General features: G+C 32.6%; 2 protein-coding genes and 1 pseudogene across 2 annotated transcripts; 1 reads left to right on the forward strand and 2 right to left on the reverse strand.

Annotated features, from left to right (window-relative positions):
- Window positions 1-5,936: 5,936 nt before the first annotated feature.
- LOC146905286 (histone H2A variant 1 pseudogene) lies at window positions 5,937-6,910 on the reverse strand (annotated as a pseudogene).
- Window positions 6,911-12,748: 5,838 nt separating this feature from the next.
- On the reverse strand, window positions 12,749-13,690 carry LOC146905287 (uncharacterized). Its single transcript, XM_085728504.1, has 2 exons — window positions 13,395-13,690; window positions 12,749-13,292 (listed from the first exon to the last, which is right to left on the reverse strand). The coding sequence occupies exons 1-2, from the start codon at window positions 13,688-13,690 to the stop codon at window positions 12,749-12,751; spliced, it is 840 nt and encodes a 279-aa protein (XP_085584630.1).
- Window positions 13,691-16,986: 3,296 nt separating this feature from the next.
- LOC146905288 (homeobox-leucine zipper protein HDG11-like) lies at window positions 16,987-25,261 on the forward strand. The gene is made up of 11 exons (XM_085728505.1): window positions 16,987-17,129; window positions 17,620-17,737; window positions 17,854-18,009; window positions 18,603-18,974; window positions 19,072-19,173; window positions 19,335-19,541; window positions 19,656-19,836; window positions 20,035-20,279; window positions 20,641-20,730; window positions 21,415-21,622; window positions 25,074-25,261. The coding sequence occupies exons 1-11, from the start codon at window positions 16,987-16,989 to the stop codon at window positions 25,259-25,261; spliced, it is 2,010 nt and encodes a 669-aa protein (XP_085584631.1).
- The last annotated feature ends 1,826 nt before the right edge of the window (window positions 25,262-27,087 follow it).

The raw sequence follows: 27,087 nt of genomic DNA on the forward strand, positions 1-27,087 counted from the left end.
ATTCATACTTGCATCGCATGCATTCATATCATTATATTCATCGCATTCTTAGCTTTTTCAACTGGTCAAAATTCGGTGTACTTAGTATTTAAATCTCTTCGACCCATCGATTTAAAAGTCTTCTTTCAAATCTTCGTGACGAAGAAACTTAAATAGGGGCATCTGTCATACCCCAAATTTTGACCACTTTTTCTTTGTTTTTAAAGTTTTATTCGTATTTCAAACGCCGAGTAATTTCTTCATCTCGGACGAAATTTCAGCAGGGAGGTATTTTAAAATACCTCATTTTTTTTGGTTCCGAAAGGGACAGCTTTAAGTGTTTATTATTTTATTCCATATCTTTATTATCTATTAACTTCCCAGTCATGTTTATTTTATTGTGTTATGTTATTTTAGTTTATTAGTTGACTTCTTATCTTTTTTTATTGTATTTTCGCTTCTCTTAATTCTCTTTTTTTAGGTGTCTAATTTTTTTAGTCCAGTCTTGTTGTCTTTTTATTCTATTGGGCCAAAGTTGGTATCCAATGCTGCAGGTTTTCAGTCCAGTCACAAGAGTACACCTCATCAGAAATTCATACAAGGGAACCCTAATTCAGCACTATAAGTAGCAAGCATTTATTGCTCACTGTTCACAGACTGACAATTGGCAGCAGCCGCACATCACAACCAAAAACCCTAATTCTCTTGCTTTCTTCACTTTTTCAGATCAAATCACAAAAGATAATCCAAAAAAGATGAACACCACATGAACAATATCCAGATTTGCAAATCATAGCAATACACATAACAATACCAAACAGATCGGTTTCCAGCATCGTACTTTTCGTTTTCGTCCTCTGTTCATACAAAGAACTCAGCCACTCAATCCAACTCACAAACAACATTCAATCCATCACAATACTCACATCCTTTTCGAATTGCAGTAATAAAACCCTTACACTCTAAAATCGAAGTTCATGAACAATTAGCCAACAACACTGATTCGGATCCGAAAGGAGAAGAACAAAGCCAAGCTAAGACAGTGAAGTACAACGAAGAAAGGCAAAGAAGGAGAAGAAGATTCGTCCAGATCAAGCTAGTAAGTGTCCAGATCGACGAAGATGCTGGCTAGATCGGAATTTTGCTGAAGCTTTCCGTCTTTCCTTCTGTTTCCTCTGATTTTGTCTAAGGTATCACCACTTCGATCTGTGTTCGAATCTCTTGTTTGATTTGTGATCTATGCTGTATGTTAAACGTTGAAATCCACTTTTAAAATCCAGATCAGTACTTCCAAACTTGAATTTCACCTTTCTGATTTCGATTTCATATTCGACTTTCATGTGTATATTTTCTTCTCTGATCCAGACGTGGCTGTTCTATATGTTTTTGTTGTTGGTGAACTTGTTTTTTTGAAAGTAAGTCTGGATATGTGTTGCTTTTATGTGAATTATGTTTGAAAAGAGAAAGGAAGAAGGAACGGTTTGGAAGAGGGGAATGTTACTTTGAATCTGTCTATGTGTGTTTGAGTATATACGTTTGAATATTTGAAAAATGAGAGAAGAAGTTTGAAAACGTTTGAGAGAAGAAGAAGAAGGTTGAGCGGCTGTTGGTTAGAATTAGGTTTAGGAATGAGCTTTCTGTGTTATATTTTGCTTATATACACCCTTTCAATCGTATATGTGTGTACTTCGCTACCTTATGGTGAGCCTTCATCAGTAACCGTTAATTCTTTGATCTTACGGCTGCTGTGAACCCTCCCATCTGATTGTATGTGCATCTGTTTAATGCTGCCTTTTGTATGCCGTCACTGCTAGCCGTCAGATCATGAATCCGACGGTCCCTGTGTCTCTGCGTTATTATCCTCTTTATTAGTGTTTATTTCACTTGTTTTTTCTGCACTCTTTGATTCATCTTATGGCTATGATGAATTTGCTGGTTATTTAATCTGGACCCTCTGATTCATCAGACGGTCCAAATTAATCCAGGCTGAGCCAATTTGCTTTGTTTGCATTTTAATCCTTTCTTTATGCCTTATTTGCGTTCCAGTCCTTCTTTTAAAATTTAAACCTATTTCTTTTAAACTCATAAATTGTTTTTCCACTATGTGTCATGCATTTTTTTTTTTTTACTTTAATCCTCACAACATGCATCTTGTAGTTAATTTTGCTTTAATGTTTGTTCTCAAAATTCGCATTTCATGCATTATTTTTATACCTAATCTCATGCATTTCTTTCTAACCCTCTTTCAAATAATTATTTCATGCATCTTAAGTGTTTTAATCTACATGACCTACATTTTTTCTAAATTTGTGTTTTAGTACTTTAAAACTCTATCTCATGCATTTTTTTTACTCTATAATGTCTTTTGTAAATTTTGCTTTAGTGTTTCAATTTCCACTTTGTGCTCTATTTCGATTTTAAGCTTTTTTATTATCTCGTTTGCTTTAATTCGTTTCTTATCATCTTGATTGCTTTAATTTGCTTTTTTTATTATCTTGTTTGCTTTAATTCTAGTATCATCTCATGCATTTTTATTATTGCAATTTATTTAAATTCCATGATGATTAGTGTGTATAACTAGGAAATGGATGTATATTCTTACCATTGGTTTGTAGCTTGGCAAAGAGGCCATAGAATGTATCTAGGATTTTTTTGTAATAATGTAGGTAACACAAGCACCGACACTTGCACCGACACTTTATTTACCGCTTTATCTTGCTTTATTTTTCCGTTACTACGTTAGCTTTCCGTTAGTTAGAAAAATCTTTTATCTCAAAAATCAAAATAAGCAAAAGCCAAATTATTTTCATAATAAACCTTGGATCCAAATCCAAGTGATTTTCCCTTTATTTTCTTAATCAAATTCCTAATTGAACTTTAATTAAACTTAGACTCAATTTCTTAACTAAAATGAAACAACCTCACTTCTATTTTTTTTCTAGTGCCTTGAGGCCCCTCAATCTCCTTCTTGAAAACCATTTTTCAAAAATAATTAAAATCAACCTAACCCACAAAAATATTTTTTAAGAACGAACTACGGCGGTTTTGATCCCTTTTAAGGGTACGTAGGCAGAGGCTTTAATCCTTTCAAATCAATCAAATAAAAATAACCAAAACTCCAACTTCTTCTCCCTCCATTCTTTCACTTCAACTTTAAACAACAAATTTTCAAATAAAATAAAGTTAGAAAGAGGTTCTCACGGAGTACCGTGAACGACGCGGGTGCCTAACACCTTCCCGAATCGTAACCAACCCCCGGATCCAAAAAGGGTTTTTCAATCTCTTTTTCCCTTCCCAAGAATAAAATCGAGCAAGTCCGGTAGATTGAAGGTTCAAGTCCAATCAATGGCTTGATACCCGAAAATCTTGGTCTACAGCAACGTAACAATCTCTTTTGTGTCATGGAGGTATAACCTGTCTATCATAGCTGCAAAACTTGGATAAACTTTTTAGTAGCACAGTATAATGAGAAGAAAATGAAGAGCATAAATCCTTTTTTTTTTTATTTTTTTATATATATATATACAAAAATATAAATGACAGAAATCCTAAATAAAAACAAAATTGCCAAATTGAAATGACTCAACAGTCCCCGGCAACGGTGCCAAAAACTTGATAGGCGTTTGGCAAGTGCACCAAATACTATCGAAGTAGTAAAATATCGATCCCACGAGGACTGTTTTAATCTCAATTCAGCAATAAGGTAAAATATTTAGGATGCGTAAAAGTTGTTTTTGGTTTGCCACTAGGCAGTAGATTTGGTTAGAAAATAAAGAGAGAGATGAGATCAGGTCTTTTGAATCATCTATGTTCCCCTAATTGGTATACTGCACTTATTCTTATGAATGATTTTCTAGTTCCACGATAGTTAACAAAATAGTCCTAATCAATCCCTTGACTTAGGACCCTCTTCTCACACTACAACCCCTAATCCCTTAGGTGGTCTAATAATATTTGAAGGTTTAAGCACGTTAACCTAATATCACTAACAAACGATTATCCATTCCTAGACTAACCATGTTTATTAGAACAATTCAATTAGGTCTAAGTCGAAAGCTAGGGTCAGTAGTCATTCGTTCTCACTAATTCATGTTTATATTTGATCAGAATATAAAAAGCATTATGAACAATTGAATTGAATAAAAAACTAGATTGTCATTCACAATAAATAGAGTTTCACAGCATCATGTATCAATTAGGGTTACAAAGAATCATCTCAGACCTAATCTCTAAGAGATTTAGCTACTCATAATTGAGTTTACAAATAGCATAATCAATGAAAGAATTAAAACATACATAAACTGGTAAAGAATGGAGGAAATCGCCCCGTTCTTCAGTCTCCAGGTCTGCAAATCGCACTTTCTCTCTCCAGAATTCGTAACCCTTGTTTTCAGAATAGTCTTCAGCTTAAATAGGCAACAACTGCTCCTAAAATCGTGGCACGATTTAAGTAAATCGTGACACGTTTCTGTCTTGTGCAACAAACCACCAAAATTAGGGTTTCCATAATCGTGTCAAGTTTTAGCCATCGTGACACGTTTTCCTCAATGTCGAAACAATGCATTCTGTTTTGTGGAATCGTGATCTTTGCATATTCTTCAGTTTTCCTGCTTTCTTGCTGCTTAAGTTGCCTTGTGAACTCCAAAATGTGATGAAAATGACACTAAAAATATCGAATAATTGACTGTCATCAAATATGTTGGATGTGGAAATCCTATCAAGAAATAACGCTGGAAAAGAGAATTTTTTTCTCATACTTAAATTAAAAACAAATGTGAGTTCAGAACTTCCTTTTGTGCTTAGTAGGTAAGACTAAATTTTGCTGTTACCATAAATTAATCACAACGGCAGACCATTCCTAATGTTGAAATCTATCTTCCAGGACATGTTTTTAACCATGGTCAATTATATGTAGCTTTATGAGGAGGAGTTTCTCAAAATTCAACAAAAGTTATCATCAAATAAATACAAGGAGAAGATAGAGACTTTACCAAAATCTAGTTTTAAAAGATATTCTTTTATAACAATCATAGATTTTTTCCCTTACATAAAAAGTCATTTATACATTTATCTTAACATTTTACTAATTATTATTAGAATAAACAATAAATGACCGTGTTTCTTATTTATTTTATATACAGGCAAACCAAAATATGTCGAGTTAATAAATAATTTCGTTATATGGTTTGACAATAATTTGTAGTTAAATCGATGAACGGATAAATTCCATTAATATTTAAAAATTTAATAAATTATAATCAAAATTATACAAATTATACAAACAAACATAATAAAATATACACACGCGTTTCCTTCAAAAAAAAATATACACACGCGTTAGCATAGTAAAAAGAGCAGAAAGACGATTGCCCTTCTTTTCGATATTAAATATAATTTAATTAATATTTAGAACTAAATTCTATAAAATTATTTAGTAAAATAAAATTAAAGTAAAAAAACTTCTAGAAAGTTAAACAATATATAACTTTAATGCACAATTAAGTTTTTTATTATAAATGTCATATTCGGTCAAAACTATAATTATAAAATATCAAATATTTATCCTTCAAAAAAATATCAAATCTATAAATATGTTTTTAGTACTATTATTTATTAAATCACGGTTTATGATTTTTCCTTTAATTTCGTATCCAGTGGATAAAGATGTTTGAAAACCTTATAATATAGTAATTTAATAATTGAAAGGATTTGAATGGTCAATACTATAATAATTTATTAAATCACAGTTTATGATTTTTCCTTTAAGTTCGTATCCGGTGGATAAAGATGTTTGAAAACCTTATAATATAGTAATTTAATAATTGAAAGGATTTGAATGGTCAATACTATAATAAATATGTTCATATGTAACATAAAATATTGCGTGAGAAAATAAAATCTATAAATAGGTCTCCTGAAACCAAACTTCTCATAAACAATTGTTGGCTGGCTATTAAGGGAGATGAGGAACTTGATACCCTTATCAAGGGAACAATTGCTGGTGGGTGGTGTCATTCCTCACATTCACACGTCCTTGATCAACAAAACTGCCAAAGAATGAGTTCTTTGCTTTTGTTGTTATGTGGTGCTGTTTATTTTAATTAGGAGGTATGTTTTTTATTATGACTTGAATTGATTTGATATAATGGTGATCACAATAGGGTAGTTTTAGAATTTTAAAGAATTTTAGAATGTATAGTTGTTGTTTTTTTTGACTACATAAGAACACCACCATTTACCCCATAAAATATAAATTCATTCAAAATTATAAAACTACCCTAATGTGATCACTATCATTTCAAGTCAATTCAAGTGATAATAAAAAACACACCCCTAATTAAAATAAACAACACCACATGACAACAAAAGCAAAGAACTCATTCCCTGGCAGTTTTGTTGATCAAGGACTTGTGAATGTTAGGAATGACACCACCACCAGCAATTGTTCCCTTGATAAGGGTGACAAGTTCCTCATCTCCCCTAATAGCCAACTGCAAATGCCTTGGTGTGATCCTCTTCACCTTTAAATCTTTACTTGCATTTCCAGCCAGTTCAAGAACTTCGGCAGTCAGATACGTGCAGAATTGAGGCTAGATAAACTGCAGTTGTTGCTCCCACACGTCCGTTATATTGGACTCTTTGCTTCAGCTGTCTGTGGATCCTACCACATGAAACTGGATTCCAGCACGAGAAGAGCGAGAAGTGTGTTTCTTCTTGTCTTTGTCTTTGTTAGTTGCGGTGGTTTTTGCTACAACTAGACCCTTTCCTCTTTTTCCTGCCATTGCTTAATCACCTTGGAATCGAGAAAGAGAAAGAGTGAGAAAAGAGTGAGAGCAATGTATAGTTGTTGTTTTAATCTTTCTAAGTTATATTTGTGAAAGAATTGTGTACTATACTGATTTGAATTGAGAAATATATGAAACAATTTGCACTTGCGTTTAAGTTTTGTTGTGGATCATATGTTCAATATGTTGTTTAGACGATTTTTTTAACCATATGTTGTTTAGATCATGAAAAATAAGTGCTATGTTTATTTTGTCTTCACATACACAACTACTTTAACTATTTATTTTTGATTTACTTTTGGTATACTTATTACTGACACATAATAGTCTAATTTACATTCACAGATACAAGGAAAACTAACCTTCTTGTTGAACTAGCTTATAAATAGAGGTTCATCTTAGAACCCTAACCTAAAAATATTTAGTTACCCATGGTAACTAAAAACAACATACAAAATAAATAAAACATACCCTATAAAAACTTGGAGAGATGAGAGAGAAACTCCTCCTGAAATCTCCTAGTGCTCGCCTTCCTCTTGAACTACTTCGTTCTGAACGAGAAATAATAAATGAGAAATGCGGTATTTTTAGGAAGAGTTTTCACCTGAATTTAGGCCCAAAAACCGAGCTTTTTCCTACTAAAAAGTAGGAAAAATCAATTTTTGGGCTGCACTACATAGTGCTCGGGGCACACATCTCATGACCTAGGCGCATGGTTCATACCCTAGGCGCATGTGAGTGTGTTCCGGGTCCTAAATCTCTGTTTTCCCATCCTTTTGGGTGTTTGCTTCCATATAGATGTCTTGGGACCTGGAAACAAAATTTATCCCTCTTTAAAGTCTTATGAGGCCTCTTGAATCTTCATTATTGATCTTCCGAAGGTCTTCAATAATCTTCAAATGTTTTTGCTTTGCCGACTTGCATGATTTCTTCGTGATTTATATCAAAAAGATCCTAAAATTGCTATATTTCGGGAAGAATAGAATTACAGACTCAGATATAGAAAACATTACAATTGTCCCAAAATCATAAGCAATTGTTCTAATACTCCTTTGTTCTGTTGGTAAAAACTATTGAAATTGACTGAAAAACATGCTAAGAATAATGTAAGATGACCTGTCATCAAAATGACAACCAGGAGTAACGTCTTTAAAAGGAGGATGCCAAACAGAAGTTGGAGAGTTACCTCAACAAATTTTGTGAAAGTCATCAGACTCAAAATCAAACAACAGACTTGGATGACCCATTAGATTTGAGAAAATCTTGAGGGACCTAGAATCCACATAAGTTTTGTCTTCTTCTATGAAATGTTCCTATCACAGGATCTGATAAAGCAGTTCTTTTGTCTTTTTTTGTCTACGTGTGCAAACAGAGAAAGGACCTCAAGAACAAAAGTAATGCAACATATAATTCTACTTGCAGCAAAGGAAATTTAAAGGACTATTCAACGGAATTATCCATATTTGGAAAAGGGCCAATATTCTGGATTGAAGCTTCTCAACGACCCTATTTGCGCTGACACTTTTCTCCAACTTCTGGATTGACTGCTTATATATGGAGTTGAAGACTTGAAGAAGAAGAAGAACAAGACTCTACTATTTTACTGTGCCATTACGCTGTCAAATCTAATAGCGCAAAACACTTAGGATTTTGGTATTCAAGTTCATATATTAGAAATCCTAAAGAGTATGTTCATTTGTTCAGTTTACACTATCATTGTTAAATCCAGTGTAAGAACAGATTGATTTGTTTACTTTGTAAACATTTAGAAAGTCTCTTGCATGTGTGCCTGAGCATATAATTTGTTGGTGAAACCTTGAGCATTTAGGAAGTCTCAATCAGTTGTGATTGAGCAAGGGGAAGTCTCTTGGAGTTGTCCTTGAGCAAGGAAGTCTTTAGGTAATGACCCATAACAAGGAAGTCTTGAGAAGTCTCTTGGAAGGGTCCTAAAGCAATTTTTAATCATGCGTGATTATAGTGAAATCTCTTAGAAGGACAAGGGGATTGGACTACTCCTGTATTGTGGGAGGAACCAATATAAAATTGCTTTGTGTCTGTTTTCTATCATTCTTATTGTCTCTTTACCTTTTTGTTTTGTACTTATTTGCTACATTCAGACTCTGAGCCAGAATCTATATACCTTAGATTCTGATCAGGTTATAAACACCAAGAAAAAAAAACTACAAAAAGCCAGCACAAATCAACCCCCCCTCTTGTGTTTTTCTCACCTTCAATTGGTATCAGAGCACGATCTGTGTTCTGCCACTTAATTGAGTGACATATAAAGCTCCAGTGAGAAAAACATGTATGGCGAAAATTAACTTAGCACTTCAGGGAGAAAGCACCATGCAGTTGTCTATTATGATTACAACACTTCCAAAGTTGCAAACAATAGCTACTCTAAGAAAGCACCATATTTAATGGAAATGCTACTCAATTTTATTGGTGGAAGAATAAAATGTACAATCACATCATAAGTATTGATGATGAACTGTGGGATATTGTTGAAGATGGTATTGAATTTGAAGTTGATGAAGAAGGAATGGCACATGACAGAAAGAGTATGACTGAGACTCAGAAGAAGCTCCAAAGTTGAAGGTGCGTGGAATTCTTGTAGAAGCTCTACCTCATTCAGAATACTTGAAGATTGTCAACAAATCTACTGATAAAACCATCTTTGAATCCACGTGCTCTACTTATGAGGGAAATTAACAGGTTAGTGAAGCTAAGGCTAACCATATGGTAAACCGGTATGAGCTCTTTAGAACGAGGGAAGATTAAGACATTCAAAGCATGTATTCAAGGTTTCAAATGATTAAATATGGCCTTCATGTATTGAAAAAGAGCTAAACTGTATTTGATCATGTCAAGAAGATTATGAGGATTCTTCTAGCCAGATTCAGGCCAAAAGGTAACAACCATTCATGCAGCTAGAGACTTGGATACGTTGAGTCTGGATGATCTCATAAGCTCTCTTAAAAGTCATGAGATTGAGCTTGTTGGAGATAAATCATCTGAGAAGTTCAAACCTCTAGCTCTAATAGCCAAGGACAAATCTGCTAAAGCTCTGCAGACTACTGAATCTGTAGAAGAATCCTCTGATGAAGATTATGACAGTTACTCTGACGTAGTAGAGACAACATACTTGACCAAAAGGTTTCAACACCTAACCAGAAGAAAGAAGCCCTCAAGTAGAAGTAGTAGTTCAAACAACTTAGACATCAAGGATCTTACAAGTGTTCTTAAAAAACGTGTTTAATTTGAAGAATTTTTAGAGAGCGAGGGGGAGAGAGAGAAAAAAGAGTTGAGAGTTTTCCCAAACCTGGTAAAATTGATAATGAACCAGTATAAATCGTTCTCTCTCTCTCTCTCTCTCTCTCTCTCTCTATATATATATATATATATATATATATATGCTTGTGTGCATATCTTTATGGTAAGTTAAATATTTTGATAAAAAAATATTATGTTTAACCTTTTACAAACAAGCTACCTTTTGTTGTATGTCGTCTATTTGTAATACCCCTTAGAGATATTTCTTACATTTTCGTGTAATTTGAATGGGTCGCAATATGCCCCCAAATCTATTTTGTAACATATGTTCTTCTTTATACATATAGATATTGCAAATGATTCACCATCTACTGCATTTGCCTTAAAAAATATCTTGTAACATAACAGTTTGGATATTTATCATATACGACTCGGGTGGTGTTTCTTAGATTGCTTTGGCCGATCAAATATAATAGCTAAGGAGGCAAAAAATTGAAAAAATGAGTTGAAGAAGCATAGCTAAGCATGCAAAAATTGAAAAAATGAGTTGAAGAAGCAAAGGAATACCTGATTATAAAGGAATGAAGCTTCGAACATAAGCCCAAGATGGAAAGAACCGGACTCAACGGATATCGGCGGCGAAATGAAGCAAGGAGAATGAAGAAGGAAGATGAGACGAAAATGAGAACTGAAAGAGGAAAACCCTATTATAACCCAAGCATTAAATGTCACCTCGAAAGACGCGCTAACCTTTACACTAATTGGGGGCACGTGGCAAAAATTTCAGGATTAGGACGCGTCGACAACAACAAAAGGTCACCAAATCTGAACCGTCGAAATGGGACAAACACAAAGAACATCTCGCCAGGAGATCTTTCGTAGAGAAAACAGAGCCCGCCAGGGCGAACAAAAGGAAAGATATTCATCACTTCGCCTTGTCCCAAGACTTGTGCTTGGGGGGCTGTGGACCGTCAATATATTCTTAAAGGCCTAGGAACCCTCTAGAAAGGTTTAGGCGCCCTACAAAAGGAATCTTGAGGCATAGGAGCCCCCTATAGAAAGAACCACCTAAAAAGGCTATATTCATCACTTCACATTGTCTCAAGACTTGTGCTTGGGGGGCTATGGACCGTCAATATATTCTCAAGGGTCTTGGAACCCCCTAGAAGGGCCTAGGAGCCCTGTAGAAAGGCTTAGGCGCCCTTTAGAAGGGCTCATAAGCCAAGGCGTCGCCTCAAGCAGGCTTCTGGACACATTTAGAACAAAGTAAAAGACCTAAAACCCAGCTTGCTTAGGGCTTAAGTCACGCTAGAACAAGCCCACAAACGACTATAAATACCACTCTAGGGACCATTCCCACTCTTGATAAAGAACTGTTATGTTTAACGTTTTAAAAACAAGCTACCTTTTGTTGCATGTCGTCTATTTGTAATACCCCTTAGAGATGTTTCTTACATTTTCGTGTAATTTGAATGGGTCACAATATGCCCGCAAATCTATTTTGTAACCTCTTTTCATTTTTATATATCTAGTATCTAGATATTGCAGATGATTCACCATCTACACCACATTTGCCTCAAAAAAGATCTTGTAACATAATAGTTTGAAAATTTATCATATACGACTCGGGTGGTGTTTCTTAGATTGCTTTGAGCGATCAAATATAATATTTCTATTCTTTCCATGGAGTGCTCTCTTTTTTTATTTGTCTAATATTTTAATTCTTATGAGTGGATTAGTTTCAGATGGTTTATTCTTAGGGTGTTTAGGCGTTTCTTTTGTATTGATTAACTCAAATTATCGAGAGAAAAAATGATCATAAAAAACACCATCTATATAATTTGAGTATATCAAGTTTTTGTGTTAAAATTGACCTCTTGGAGGCAGAAGAGATTGTAGAGGGTATAAAATCAACCTGTTGAAGGTAGTTTCTAGTTAGAAAATAAGGGGGATTGCATTGTATGTACCATGACTGGTTCTCAAACCCACTCCTTTGTGTTAATGCTTGATTAGGTGTTGTTTTTTGACGGATCGAGAATCCCTTATATTTATTTTGAGTTATGGGTTAACTATTTATTGTATTTTTCTTCTCTCGAATAAATTGTCATTCAAAAAGGAAAAAGTTTGGTGGGAGTTTTATTTTTTGTTTTTCTTTGATAAATTTTAAGCTTAGAAATTTAAAATAATAAAAAAATCATTGAAGTGCAAAAGATGAAGAGAAGGCAACCCAACTAGGACAGCACCCCTACCCCTAATTACATAAAACAACACCTCATAGAAATATTATTCAAAATTGTGATAGAGAACAAATAACTTAGGAGGACTAGACTAAAAATCCAATGAAGCAATTTATACAAGCAACAACCATGTTAAAAACCTTATAAGAAAAATTGAATGGGATATTCATAAAGAAATAATAACCAATACAGTTAGGTAATAGATAATAGATTGCAAATAGCGCAATATTTTACTTTAATCTCACCAAAATCCCCCTTGCAATTTTTTGTTGTTGAGAGATTCCCCTTGCAAACTAATACATATTAAAAATTATGTAAAATAACGCTAACCAGGCTTGAAAATGTGACATAAACTAAAACATATTAACAACTTCTCTTTAACAACAACAACAACAACAACAATTTGACAAACAAAAAGATAAATACCACAAAATAAGTTCAACTGGCAAGTAGCAATATAACTAACATTACAATTTAAAGCTTAAGTGTTAAATCCAGCTCAGAAGATGTGGAATTGGAGGGTTCATCTTCAATGCTTGACTTTGAATGAACATCATCCATGGTAGAAGTAGAAGCCACATTTGTAGAAGAATCTCCAATACTTGAAGTAGTTGCTCCATCAATACCTAGAATTCCATCCCTATTATTACTACCCTCAATGTTATTTCTTAATCTAACAAGAGAAGGGTTTAATATCTCTTGCAAAGACAAAGCACCATAACTATACCCAAGCCTATGTGTCGTAATCCTAGGACTTGTATAATGTTGTTTTTGAATTGTTGACTCCATTCTAACCCCAAGTACCCCATAATTATAAGGTGGAAAATGAGTTCCAGGATACTTAAAATAAGGGTTATATTGAGGCTGCCCTAAACTTAAAAAACTACCATAATACATTTGTTTATGTTGTTTTTCAAATGCACGTTCCGCTTTATGAGCATGTTGGTGTCCTCCTAACGCTTGAGAAGTAGAATATTGTGCATTGCAATAGGAGCATGCAAAAGACCTTGAATCCGAACTCTTCTTTTCCACTTTAATAGTGCTAATAAAATCGTACTCTCGTACCTTCAACCTCCCACGAACCAGATCATCATTAGAAAGCTGGACAAAATCAATAGACTTGTTAGAATTTGATCTTGAGGGTTGATCATGTTTGTTCTCGTATTTCCCTTCACTGTTGTTTTTAGCAAAACAAGATAATGAACCAACTTGAATAGGGCTAAAAAGTTCTAGCTCTTGCACCTTCGACCCACGAACAGAATCATTGTCTGATAGCTTCACAAAATCGATACAATTATCAGCATTGGCGTTTGAGGGTTGATCTTCATTCTCCTTCGTGGTCACCACTTCAATGGTGTGGAATGAGTCACCTTGATCTTGTGAAGTGGAAAAGATACTAGAGGATTTGGATGCCATGGTACAAACTAAGTATCACAAGCTATACCTTGTGGTTTTCTGATTTAATGAAAAAAGAAGCTTATAGCAAGGGTTATTTGTATTGTAAAAGAAAAAGAAAAGCAAGGGTTATTTATAAAAAAAGTTAATGCAAATCTATTTACGAATATAAGGAAAGGTACACTCTTTAGGAATATGGATTGAATTGGAAATTCGAAACGATGTGAGGAAAGAATATCGCACCGATTGATTTGTGAATGAATATTGTCTATATTTTCTTCAAGTCCAGTTGGTTTTGTAGTACGTTTAAACGTTCCAATTAATTAAGGAATATTTACCAAACTAATCCAAATTTTAAAAAAAGGACCTATTTGTAACAAATCTTTATAATTCAGAAATATTTTTTTTGGTAGAAATCTTTATAAGAAATGTTCTTTTTTTGGTAAAAATCTTTATAAAGATTTTTTTTTTTGGTTAGAAATCTTTATATATATAAAAAATTGATAAAAATCTTTTTAAAGAATTTTTATTTTGGTAGAAATCTTTATATGAAATATTTTTTTTTTTGGAAGAAATATTTATCTAGTCATAATATCTCATAAATAATATACATTCGAATAGATGGTAACAATCAGTTAAAGTAACAATCAGAAATGTACTGGCACTACTTCGAATCCAATGCATTTTTGCACATCCGGGACGCGCAGCAACACATTCGAATAATTTATTATTTTTGGTAGAAATCTTTATAAGAAATTTTTTTTGGAAAAAATCTTTAGAAGAAATATTTTTTTAGAAAAAATCTTTATAAAAAAAATTGATCTAGTCATATAGTATATCATAAATAATATACTTTCGAATAAAAATAATAATTTATGTATATACTCCTTCAAATATTGTTTTTTATCCAGAAAAGTTTAGGTAATTTGATTCCTAAAGTCTCACAAAGTTAGAGAAACTCCAACACTTAAAAAGCACCGACAAAAGTACTTGCATATAATTTACTGACTTTTACAACAATAGTGGAATTCGAGCTTAGATATTTGTGGGATATGAACTAAATACTTTATCAATTGGGCTAACTTGTGCTTTAAGCAAAGGAAAATATATGAAATTAAAAGAGAAAACTTCATAAGACCGAGGAGCAACAAACTTCTCAGTAAACTAAAAATAGCAACTCTAAAGGGTAATACAAATAGTATGAAATACACATTAGAGGATATACCCTGATGGATAATAAAAAAATCAAATAGCAAAAGAACGCAAAACACGAATGGGTTAGAAAGAAAATGTTCATAACGCTCCTCTATTTTTTAATACTAATTAGTGTAAAGATCGGCATAAACGTGTCTGCCTTTCTGTGTTTACCAGCAAGGAACGATAAAAAATTGGAAAATTATTAACACAATAGTTTTTTGTATAATTTGTAAAAAAAAAACTTGTTTTTTGTATAAGGTCAAAATAAAGCTTTCTACAGTGTTAATAATTTTTGGGCTGGATTTTAATTAGTCTAGTTATACCCTTATACGATTTGTTTTTTTTAAGAATGCTGTATTGTAGGTGTTATTTAAAAGTCACAAATATCTATATATATAATTTTAATCAAAATCAAAATAAATAAATAAATTAATCAAAATCAAAATTAAAAAAAAAATTGCTTATAATTTACAATTGTTAGCGTAGTAAAATAACAAACAAACTGATAGACAGTTTCGACAAGCGTATCAAATTGTTGCCAAGTAATAAAGTGAAAAGTGAGTGTCGTATCGACAATGATTGTCGTTCCAACTATGCAACTAGAGTTACTTATTTAAAACATAAAATAAAATAAAAAATAAATAAAAGCTGTTAATGGGAGATTTTTGCAAGTTAAGTCTGATTGCGCAGAGCGGTAATGAAGTAGTAACTTGGTTTTGATTGCAGAATGTTATCGGCGGTTAGGTTCAAATCCTCTCTATTTATATGTTGATTTAGTAATAGTCAGTTATTCAGAGATTGCTTAAATAATACTCATTTAAGTGATGAGTTTGTGGGGGTGATTACGCCCCTGCAGCTGTTGAGTTGCATTGGATTCACAAGTGGGTTATGACACTTTGCGGTATCATGGTCGTCAATCCTAAAGAGGTTCCGCACGCATTCACTAATTAATCCCAAATAATGTTTAATGTTGTAAATGCATTTTCAATATTAATATAATAAATGGAATCTTGTAGGAAATTGAACATTAGATCATGAATGTATTAGCAAAACCGTATACATAAACACATACATGGTACAAACAGTGGTATACACCATTATCATTATGGAATCATAGTGGTTTCAAGTCTAAGAGTGGTATACACTATTATCATTATGAAAATATCTTATGACAATTTCATAACATACTATGTAGTATTCTCATAGTGGGTCAATCCAGTATAAATATTACTCCTAATATTTATGCCTTTTTTTAGACTTAATATCTCATATTCATGACCAATGAGATGTGGTCATCGGTCTACATACATAATAGTCTCTATGCTTTATTATTATCCCAAATTTATATTAAAGCTTGATTACGGATATACTTCTAAGAATAGTGCTCTTTAGGTTAATGTAATCTCACGATTAAGTCTCAATTAATGTTTCATTACATGAACTGTCTATTCTAGAGACTTTATTAATCTTACAACAAGTATAATACAGAATGTCTTATTTTATTTAATAATAAGTTATGATACATTGCATAAGTTTAACATAAACTATTGGACTGTAGGGCTTAAACCAACAATAAGGTGAAGGCAAATAAGCTTAGATGAGGTGTGTGGCTTGTTTGGCATCGATCGATATGGATTATTTAGAAGACAAGAAACGAATGCATTTTCAGACACGCCCTCTAATTGCAATAGTAATGAAGGATATAGAATTTTTTTATATTTTATAAAATAATTGTTTTATATATTTTATTTGAAAATGCAGGTGTGTGTGTGCATAATTTTACATCATATAACAATGTACAATATATTTTTTTATAAAATAAACATACACAAATTATATTTTATATACAAATACTTTTTTTAGAAAGAATATTTTATATATAAATATATGATCTTTTTATTTGTGAGAAATAGATATATGATCTTATTCTTCGAAATAAAAAAAATTATATATAAAATATAATTTGAGAGCACGTTCCAGAATGTATTTATTTATTGAACATTTGCTTCTCCAAATATAGCCATAGCCAAATAGCTATATATAGTAGCCGTAATAGCAAAAAAAAAATAAAATAAACAGAACTCGTTGAAGGTGAAAAAGTTTTGATCAAAAAGAGACTTATGGAGCATCACAGTGAAGGAAGTGTTTCTTCTAAGAGACTTATGGAGCATCACAGTGAAGGAAGTGTTTCTTCTGATACTCATAAGAGGAAGAAACGTCGTTGCAACCGTCACACTGCTGATCAGATCCAAAGGCTTGAAGCGTAAGAGTTCTATCTCTGTGTTAAAAATCTATTATTTTTGCACCCTTTATTTATTTATTTATTTATACGACACTTAGGCATGCAATGTTATGATATACGGATGGGTACGAGGAAACATGTATGTGTGGATTTGACCGGGTTTTACCACTCGTGGGATTAGGGGACATGGCTTTTACGGTATTACAGACATAAAAGTTGCGTCAAGCAAACATGCCAAACATGAGAAAGCGTGTTCTAATAATCAACATGTTTTTATACTATTTGTTTTTGACACTTTTGGCTTCTATATAGAGTTCAAAGGGTCATGCACAACAATGTCATGACTCATAGGTCCATGAATGCTGTGTTTACGAAGATTGGGTTTGCAATTCAAAAAGACCTGACGGTGCAGCTTGTTGTCAGTTTGCGTTCTATTAGTGTGTAATTAATCTATGATATAATAGTTTTTAATATATAATAGTTTATACGACTTTTTTATTTTATTTTTTAGGGTGTTTAAGACATGTTCATATCCTGATGAAAAACAAAGGTTGCAGTTAGGCAAGGAATTAGCCATGGATCCTACTAAGATCAAATTTTGGTTTCAGAATAGAAGGACTCAGATGAAGGTATTTATGTGTTTTTTAAATTATATTAGGGCTTTGTGTGTGTTTTAGACATGGGATTATCATATTTATTTGTGATTTCACAATGATTCTTTGTGGTTTTGGTTTGAACAAAACAGACACAACAAGAAAGAGATGATAACCGTATACTCATAGAAGAGAATGATAAAATAAGATCTGAGAATATAGCTATGAGGCAAGCCCTTAAAAATGTTATTTGCAGCACTTGTGATGAACAAAAGTTGAGAATTGAAAATGCTCGACTCAAAGAAGAGGTATGTAAATCATTAGTACAATATCCACTAATGCAAAAGAATTATGTGTATTCATTCTTAATTAATACATGCACAATTTTAATGGTTAAATATGTTTAGTCCATACATGCCCAATATTCTCTTTGATGACATATCCGACACTTGCATGCCTTATAATGTTAGTTTAGATTTTGTAGTTTTCTTTTTGGGCTTTTGTCCTCTTTTGTACCAGAAAAAAAAAATGTTTTTAAATCTTATAATACTACCAACTACGAAGTCTCTATAAAAGCAAAATAAGGGCTAAAATTCAAAAAATATTTGTATGGACTAAACTTCAAAGATTGTGAATTAATTTTATAGGACAACAAAAAAAAATTAAACTTAGTTTAAAATTGCGGTTACAATGTAGACCTTTCTATTGTGGCAAAATATAGGAAAATGCTCTTGATGTAGTTGAAATTGTAGTTGCAATGTCGTTGCAGAGACCTTACTTTTTAAAATTCTTTTGTAATGTGGTTGCTTGTAGTGCATATCGCAATTTAAAACCATGTTTACATGTGTTGTATTTTGTATTTATGTGGTAAATTAAAATGGTGATTTGTGAACTTTTGTAGCTTGTTAGAGTATCTAGCATTGCAGCTGGATACACTGGAAAATCACTGCCACACCTTTTACCAGGAAGTTCATCAACATTGCCAAATGTTCCTTACCAACCTGCTGGTCTCTCTAATAAGGAAAAATCACTCATGTTAGGCATTGCTGAAAATGCAATGCAAGAGCTGATTTTGCTTATGGAAACTAATGAGCCTTTATGGATAAAATCAAACACTGATGGAAGAGATACTCTTAACCTTGAAACCTATGAAACAATGTTCCCTAGGGTTAATAATCAGTTAAAGAATCCCAATGTTCGCATCGAAGCTTCTAGAAATTCTGGTGATGTTATCATGAACGCCTTGACTTTGGTTGAAATGCTTATGGATCCTGTAAGAACTTCATATTCTTTAATGTTTTTTTAGATTTGAATTCACTAATTCAATTTAGTTAACTTAATTAAGCAAATTTAATGATTGATTTTTGTAGAACAAATGGATGGAGCTATTTCCAACTATTGCGACAATGGCAAAGACTATTGAAGTTATATCTTCTCGAACGAAGGATGGTCTTAGTGGTTCTTTGCAGTTGGTACGATTAATTTTTTTTCGTCGTTCGACTAGACTAACACTTATTTTAGATTTATTTTTGTATGGTGTTTCTATACGATGTCACTTAGATTCTAATTTTTCAACATGGATGCCAATTTCTCTTGCACATTGAATTAATTTTCATTCAATAATTTTTTTTAGATGTATGAAGAGTTGCAAGTGCTTTCACCACTTGTTCCTATTAGAGAATTCTACTTCCTACGTTACTGTAAACAATTTGAGAAAGGATGGGCAATAGTTGATCTTTCATATGAATTTCCTCGTAACAAACATTTTGCTTCGAAATTTCGAGGCCATCGTCTTCCTTCCGGTTGTTTCATCCAAAACATGCCTAATGGCAATTCCAAGGTAATTAACTTTTAATTGAACACTATAAAATCTCATTTTTGTTGGACACAATTTATTATTACATTAATATATATGAAGTATTTTTGAGTCACTCTTGTATATTTTAATTTATAGGTTACTTGGATTGAACATGTTGAGGTTGAAGACATAAACCCAGTTCATATGCTCTATAGAAATGTTATCTATAGTGGAGTTGCATTTGGAGCTGAAAAATGGCTCACTACACTTCAAAGAATGTGTGAAAGGCTTGCTTATCCTATGGATTCTGGCCATTCTACCGGTCATCTCGAAGGAGGTAGCGATATAATTTATAGTTTTAAATTGTAGTTGCGGCCACAATATAAATGTTTTAGAGGTCTTTGTAACCACAATTGTGGCTACATTTGTCGGTATTTTACCGCAAGATAAAGTTTCACACACACATTGCAAGAATTTCGATCATATATTTAATTTTCTTGTCTTTATCTAAGTGTGGTTATTGGAATTTTTTCAGTGATTCCATCACCTGATGGAAAGAGGATCATGATGAAGCTAACACAAAGGATGGTAACTAATTTTTGTGAAAGTATAAATGCATCAGCTAGTCATAGATGGACCACAATATCAACTTTGAATGAGATTACTGTGAGGAAGAGTCAGCCTAATAGTGAGGTGCTAAGTGCATCTACTACCATTTGGCTACCTCTCCCTCCACAGACTGTGTTCAATTTCTTGAACGATGAAAGAAAAAGATCTCAGGTTTGTTGAATACTTGATCAATACTCCCTCCAGACTCAATTATTATTATTATTATTATTATTATATATATATATATATATATATATATATATATATATATATGTATACAAAATTAAACGTTTGCTATCTTTGAAAAATGTGAAGCGGATATATATTTTTTAGTTGCCAGAATTTCACCTCTTAATATGAATAAGTGAGGATTTATGAGTTCAAACTTTGGTCCCTGCTTATTGTATTATATCTATCAATTGAGTTATTCTAACGAAGATATAGTATGATTAATATTTATTTGATGTTATATGAAATACCTTAGAGTTAAAAGGTTTTCTTATTAACATTATTTTTCAATGTTGTTGTTTAGTCGAATGTACTTTCCAATGGTAATGATGTTCAAGAGGTTGTTCATATAGCAAATGTTTCGCGCCCAGGTAACTGCATTTCCGTGTTTAAGGTAAGACATGCTTCCTCCATTTATTTGTTTTTTTTTACTTATCCATTTTTGTTTCCCATTCCTGAGGGCGTTCTTCAGCTCAACTCTAACTTAGAGGTCACAAGTTCAAATCCTAAAAATAGTCTCTCTATCTACAAAAGTAAGAACCACATGTACTAGCGACCCGTTTTTATACATTATAAAAAAAAATTGAAATTTAATAATTTTAGGGATTTATTTTTTTTAAAGATTTTTAAGAAAAGCATAAACTACTTTGTATTTGTCTACCATAATAAAAATCAAATTAAAAAAAAAAAGTAATCCTTAATAAAATATGATTTTCAATAGAAACAACTAAAAATAGCTTCTCATTTGAAATATTTTTGAGCTTTTGTTTCTAGAGAAGCTCTAACAAAAAAAAGTTTTTCTAATATCGATTGATCTCCTTAAAAGGGTCCATTTAGGACCTTATACCATTTAGAGTAACTCTAACAGATAAATGCCGTCGATCCCGTGAGTTTAGCTTAATTGTTAGGGACGTTGCATATTATATGCAGGGATCAGGTTTCGAATCCCGGACATCCTACTTCTTCACATTTAAAATGTGTGAACTCCAACCACTAGACTACTTAACCCATAAAAACAGACAATTTTTGTCGGATTTTGGTTTTGTTTCTAATGTATTTTGTTAATCTGCAAATATAGGGTTTCAACACAAGTAACAACAACATGTTGATACTACAAGAAAGTTGTGTGGACTCATCAGGTTCACTTGTGGTGTCTTGTCCTGTTGATTCATCAATAATGAGCAAGGTAGATCCTTCATACATTCAATTACTACCATCAGGTTTCGCAATTACTTCTGATGGAAAGCAAAATGATAATAATATTCAAGGAGGTAATAGTGATAATGGTGATGTTGCATCAACAAGCTCAAACCCAAACATTGGAGGATCATTGTTAACAGTTGCATTTCAAATTATGGTGAGTAGTTTACCATCTAACATGGAGTCTGTTCCAATTGTTAATGGACTTATTGGTAAGACTGTCCAACACATAAAAGCTGCTTTGAATTGTCCTATGTAGTTCCTTATTGGTATTATCAATACTTATACTAAATGGCAAAAGTATTTAGTTCATAAGATTTGGCATAAAATCTGAAGGCACCTCTCTTATTTATATTACTGTATGGATTTCTGGTTGATACTTTATTTTATTTTTTTTAAACTTATATTTGTTTATCAAATTTAAAATATTTAAGTTGTATTGTATGATGATTTTTTGTAACAACAAAATTTATTGTTCTATGGAGGGAAGTACTAATAATACTTAATCCACAACTTAGGAATAGTACAAGGGTTATTCTACCCACCGACAATCCCCTAAAATTAAAAAGTAAGGTAAAGAAGTAGAGGGTTTCAAAACCACTCAAAATACATAAAAGGCCCCCTTTTTCCTAGCTAGAAACCACCTCCAATAGGTCGCTTTGATAGTTTCTAATATCTCTTCGACCTTGAAGCTTTTTGAAAAGAAAATAACATCATTCCGTGCTTCCCAAATCTTTCAAATTGTTGCATGTCAAATAAACATAAGACATTTCTGGTGTTTTTTACTCAACGGGAGGATGTAAAGTAATTGAGAAGAGACAACACTTTCAGGTAGGATCACCCTATTCTAATCCACTTAAAATTGGAGTCCCAAATTTTTCACATCTACAAAACAAGTGATCCTCCACCTCTATTTTCCCTGGGCACCATATACAATTTGAACTAACTTCATCCAACAACATACATCTTTTATTTAAGTTTTTGCGAGTAGGAAGTCTTCCAAGAATCAATTACCAAAAAAAAACTTGAACTTTTCTTGTCCAAATTCCCCTAAGGCTCCTTCAGCTTGCCGCATTCAGTTTTGTGGGAGGAAGGAAATTACCACTCAAAATTTCATATAAAGATTTCACCGTAAAGACTTTTGAAGTTTGAAGATCCCAAATTAATCTATAATTTTCTTTTTTTAACCCCACTATTGTCTAATAGACTCTTCAACTCTCAAAGTTCTTGTTCCTCCCTACCAAATAACTCCCTTCTCAAACCAAGGTCCTAACACCATTCATAATGTACTCACCTCCCCATTTGACTCGCCTTGTTATTCCTTTGGAGGGATAAAGAGAATTACCTTGGGAGTTTAAGTGAAAGAGGTTTTCCACCCAACCAAATATCATGCCAAAAAAAATGTTGATTCTCCATTGTTAATAGTTTTGTTTTCAAACTCCATAAACCAATCTTGAGCATTTTCACTCCGCTTCCATAGTTCGAATAAATATTTGCACCAAAGAGATGAAAATTTGATTTTATCTCTAGAAAAAATATTTGAGGGGTAATGGCAATTTCCCCTTGTATTTCGCCTTCAGCACTTCTTTTCACAAAGCATTATTGTCAACACTACTTTTCACAATATCAGATCTTCAACACTTCTTCCCCCCGCTCGTTTGGTTTGCCAATCACCTCTCACTTCACCCAAGATTTTTTTTTCATGTCTCCCCACCACATAAAAATTGATGTTGAATTTGCACTATTGTCTTGCACATTTTGTTTAGCATTTTGAGAAATGAAAAAAATGTGATTGAAGCCAACACCGAGCCCTTTCGCCTAGACTAACAAATATATCCAAAAAATATATATAGGTTCATCTTAGAACCCTAGCTTAAAAATATTTAGTTACCCATGGTAACTAAAAATAACTTACAAAAGAAATAAAACATACCCTAGAAAAACTTAGAGAGATAAGAGAGAAACTCCTCCTGAAAACTCCTAGTGTTCACCTTCCTCTTTAACTACTTCCTTCTGAACGAGAAATAATGAATGAGTAATTCGGTATTAATAAGGAGAGTTTTCAACTGAAGTAGGGCCTAAAAATCGAGCTTTTCCCACTAAAAAGTAGGAAAAATCAATTTTTGCCCTGCAATACACAGTGCTTAGGGCGCACAGCACATGACCTAGGCGCATGAGTGTGTGAAAACAACTCATGCCCAAGGCGCATGACATGCCCTGGGCGCATGGTTCATACCCTAGGCGCATGTGAGTGCGTTCTGGGCCCTAAATCTCAGTTTTCCCATCCTTTTGGGTGTTTGCTTCCATATAAGATGTCTTGGACCTGGGAACAAAACTTATCCCTCTGTAAAGTCTTATGAGGCCTCTTGAATCTTCATTCTTGTTCTTCTCAAGGTCTTCACTAATCTTCAAATGTTCTTGTTTTGCCGATTTGTATGATTTCTTCGCGAATTACATCAAAAACATCCTAGAATTCCTATGTTTCGAGAAGAATAGAATTACATACTCAAATATAGAAAACATTACAAGTGTCCCAAAATCATAGACAATTGTTCTAATACTCCTTTGTTCTGCTGGTAAAACCTACTAAAATTGACTGAAAAACACGCCAAGAATAATGTAAGATGAACGGATAATTTCCATTAATATTTAAAATTTAATAATTTATAATCAAAATTTTACAAAACAACATAATAAAATATACTCACGCGTTAGCATTGTAAAAAGAGCAGAAAGACGGGACTGGAAGTGTCCGCCTTTCCGCTATTAAATATAGTTTATTTAATATTTAGATATATTAACTTATATAAAATTATCTAGTAAAGTAAAATTAAAGTAAAAATCTTCTAGAAAGTTAAACAATATATTAATTTAATGCACAATTATGTTTTTTATTTATAAATATCATATTCGGTCAAAACTATAATTATAAAATATCAAATATTTATCCTTCAAAAAAATATCAAATCTTTAAATATGTTTTTAGTACTATTATTTATTAAATCACTGTTTATGATTTTTCCTTTAATTTCGTATCGGGTGGATAAAGATATTTGAAAACCTTATAATATAGTAATTTAATAATTGAAAGGATTTGAATGGTCAATACTATAATAAATATGTTCATATGTAACATAAAATATTGTGTGCGAAAATCAAATCTATAAATAGGTTTCCTGAAACCAAACTTCTCATAAACAATCCATTTCATATAGTTGTTTTGTCCTGTGTGATGACCAATATATCTTTTAATCCATTTTTTATTCTTCCTTCAACATTTTTGTTATTTCATTTGCCTAGACCTCCTTCAATGATGATGTGTATACATCATCAAATTAATCAAATCGACGAATTACCAAGTCAAAACAACATAATACTACAAGAAAGTTGTGTGGACTCGATCAGGTTCACTTGTAGTGTTTTGTCCTGTTGATTCATCAATAATGAGCGAGGTAGATCCTTCATACATTCAGTTACTACCATCAGGATTCACAATTACTTCTGATTGAAAGCAAAATGAAAATAATATTCAAGGAGGTAATAGTGGTAATGGTGATGTTGCATCAACAAGCTCAAACACAAACATTGGAGGATCATTGTTAACAGTTGCATTGCAAATTATGGTGAGTAGTTTACCATCTAACATGGAGTTTGTTCCAATTGTTAATGGACTTATTGGTAAGACTGTTCAACACATAAAAGCCGCTTTGAATTGTCCTAAGTAGTTCCTTATTGGTGTTATCAATACTAAGTAAAATTTTAATTACACTTGCATTTGTAATTTTTTTAAGCTCAATAGTATCAGTAGTTATTGAATGTTATATACCTTTTTGGACAAAGTGTGATGTGTTATTAGCATATGATTTACAATTCATATAACCATGACTTCATAATGTAATAATATTTATATTATACAATCCAATGTTATTTATATATACTATTTCATTTAAAAATAATAATTGAACAAAAGATTTGAATATGAGATTCGCAGACAATCATTTTGGTCTATCAATGGTCAAGTATTCTGAACTGTCAATAATTTTTTTAATTATAAATGGCAAAAGTATTTAGTTGAGAAGATTTGGCATAAAATATGAAGGCACCCCTCTTATTTATATTACTATATGGATTTGTGATTGATACTTTCTACTATAATTCGTCCATCAGTCTAGCACTATTTAGTGTTATTAGGTGTTTTTTTATCTAAGTGATCTGTCAGCACTACTACAAAATTGGGAAAATATAGCGCCTCATAAATAGCGCTTTTAACACTAAAGCACTATAAATTAAAACACGGAGGTCTTAGCTAGCGCTTTTTTGAAAAAGCGCTATCTATCATTTTAAGTATATATAGCGCTTTGCATTGAAAGCGTCAGTATAGATTAAATAAAAATAATAGTTATTTGAATAAAAAACATGATTAATCGTATACGGCGCTTTTTATGAAAAGCGCTATATAAAAATCAACCTTAAATAGCGCTTATAGGTTAAAAAAAGTGCTACTGTATGCTTGAGAAAGATAGCGCTTATAGGTTAAAAAAAGCGTCATTTTATAAAGTGATTTAATGTACATTAACTAACAGGTCCCCTGTTCGATCCCCTGCATAGCATATTTCAAATATTTTTTGAATTTTTATGAAAAATGGATTGCAGTAACAAAGCACACCTTTTTTTTATTTTTATTTTGGTACAAACCTTTTTTTAATTCCTTTATCATATACATATATATATTATATAACAAACTAAATCCAAAGTTTTCAAAAAAAACAAATCCAAACTTTTTCCCTAAAAACAAATTCAAACTAAAAAAACAAATCAAATGTCATGGTCCCACTAAATCCTACTTTTCCATAAATCATATCGTCGAAAAAAAAAATTGGCTTCAAGTTCTCACACAGCTTTTTCACGTTCCTCACGTTTTCACGTTCCATAAATCAACTCCCTTTTTCCAAAAATCGCTTGCCTTAATCCCCTTCCATCACTCTCTCCCTCACAACTCTCTCTACCTCGCCGGCCGGAAAACGTACTAATTGGGTTGAAGCATTGAACTCAACTCACCGGAAAACGTCGCCGGAGTTCGTTATCGACCACCGGAGTTAGCTTTCTCTCTCTTTTTCCTGTAATTTCTTCTTCAGGTATCTCTCTTTTTCTAGTTTTCAATTTGTGTTTGTGATGTTGTTGTTAGTTGCATTTTAATGCCGTTTAGTAGTAGCTGAAGCCAACAAGATTATGTTCCTAATTTTTAAGCATACAATAGTGAACACTAGACGTGTCAATTGGCACATTTTTTTTGAAAGGATGTTGTTATGTTTTGAGACAATCATAAGAACAAAACAATGAATAATTGGAAAATTGATAAGTAATTGTACTTAATTTTTGCAATTTAACAGTACAATTGAAAAAGGGAAAAGTTGCTATATGAATTTGGCAAAAGCCAATTGAAGAATGAAGGTACTGGTGGTTTAAATTCAACAACCCTTGGCACATACACCAAGCATGAGAGCATCACGTGGGCATGTGCCACTTGAAGGGGTTGGGTTAGGGTTTGGGT

The sequence above is a fragment of the Medicago sativa genome, chromosome 7, assembly GCF_051527215.1.
Source record: "Medicago sativa cultivar Bolivia chromosome 7, Bolivia_mono, whole genome shotgun sequence".
NCBI classification, from domain to species: domain Eukaryota; kingdom Viridiplantae; phylum Streptophyta; class Magnoliopsida; order Fabales; family Fabaceae; genus Medicago; species Medicago sativa.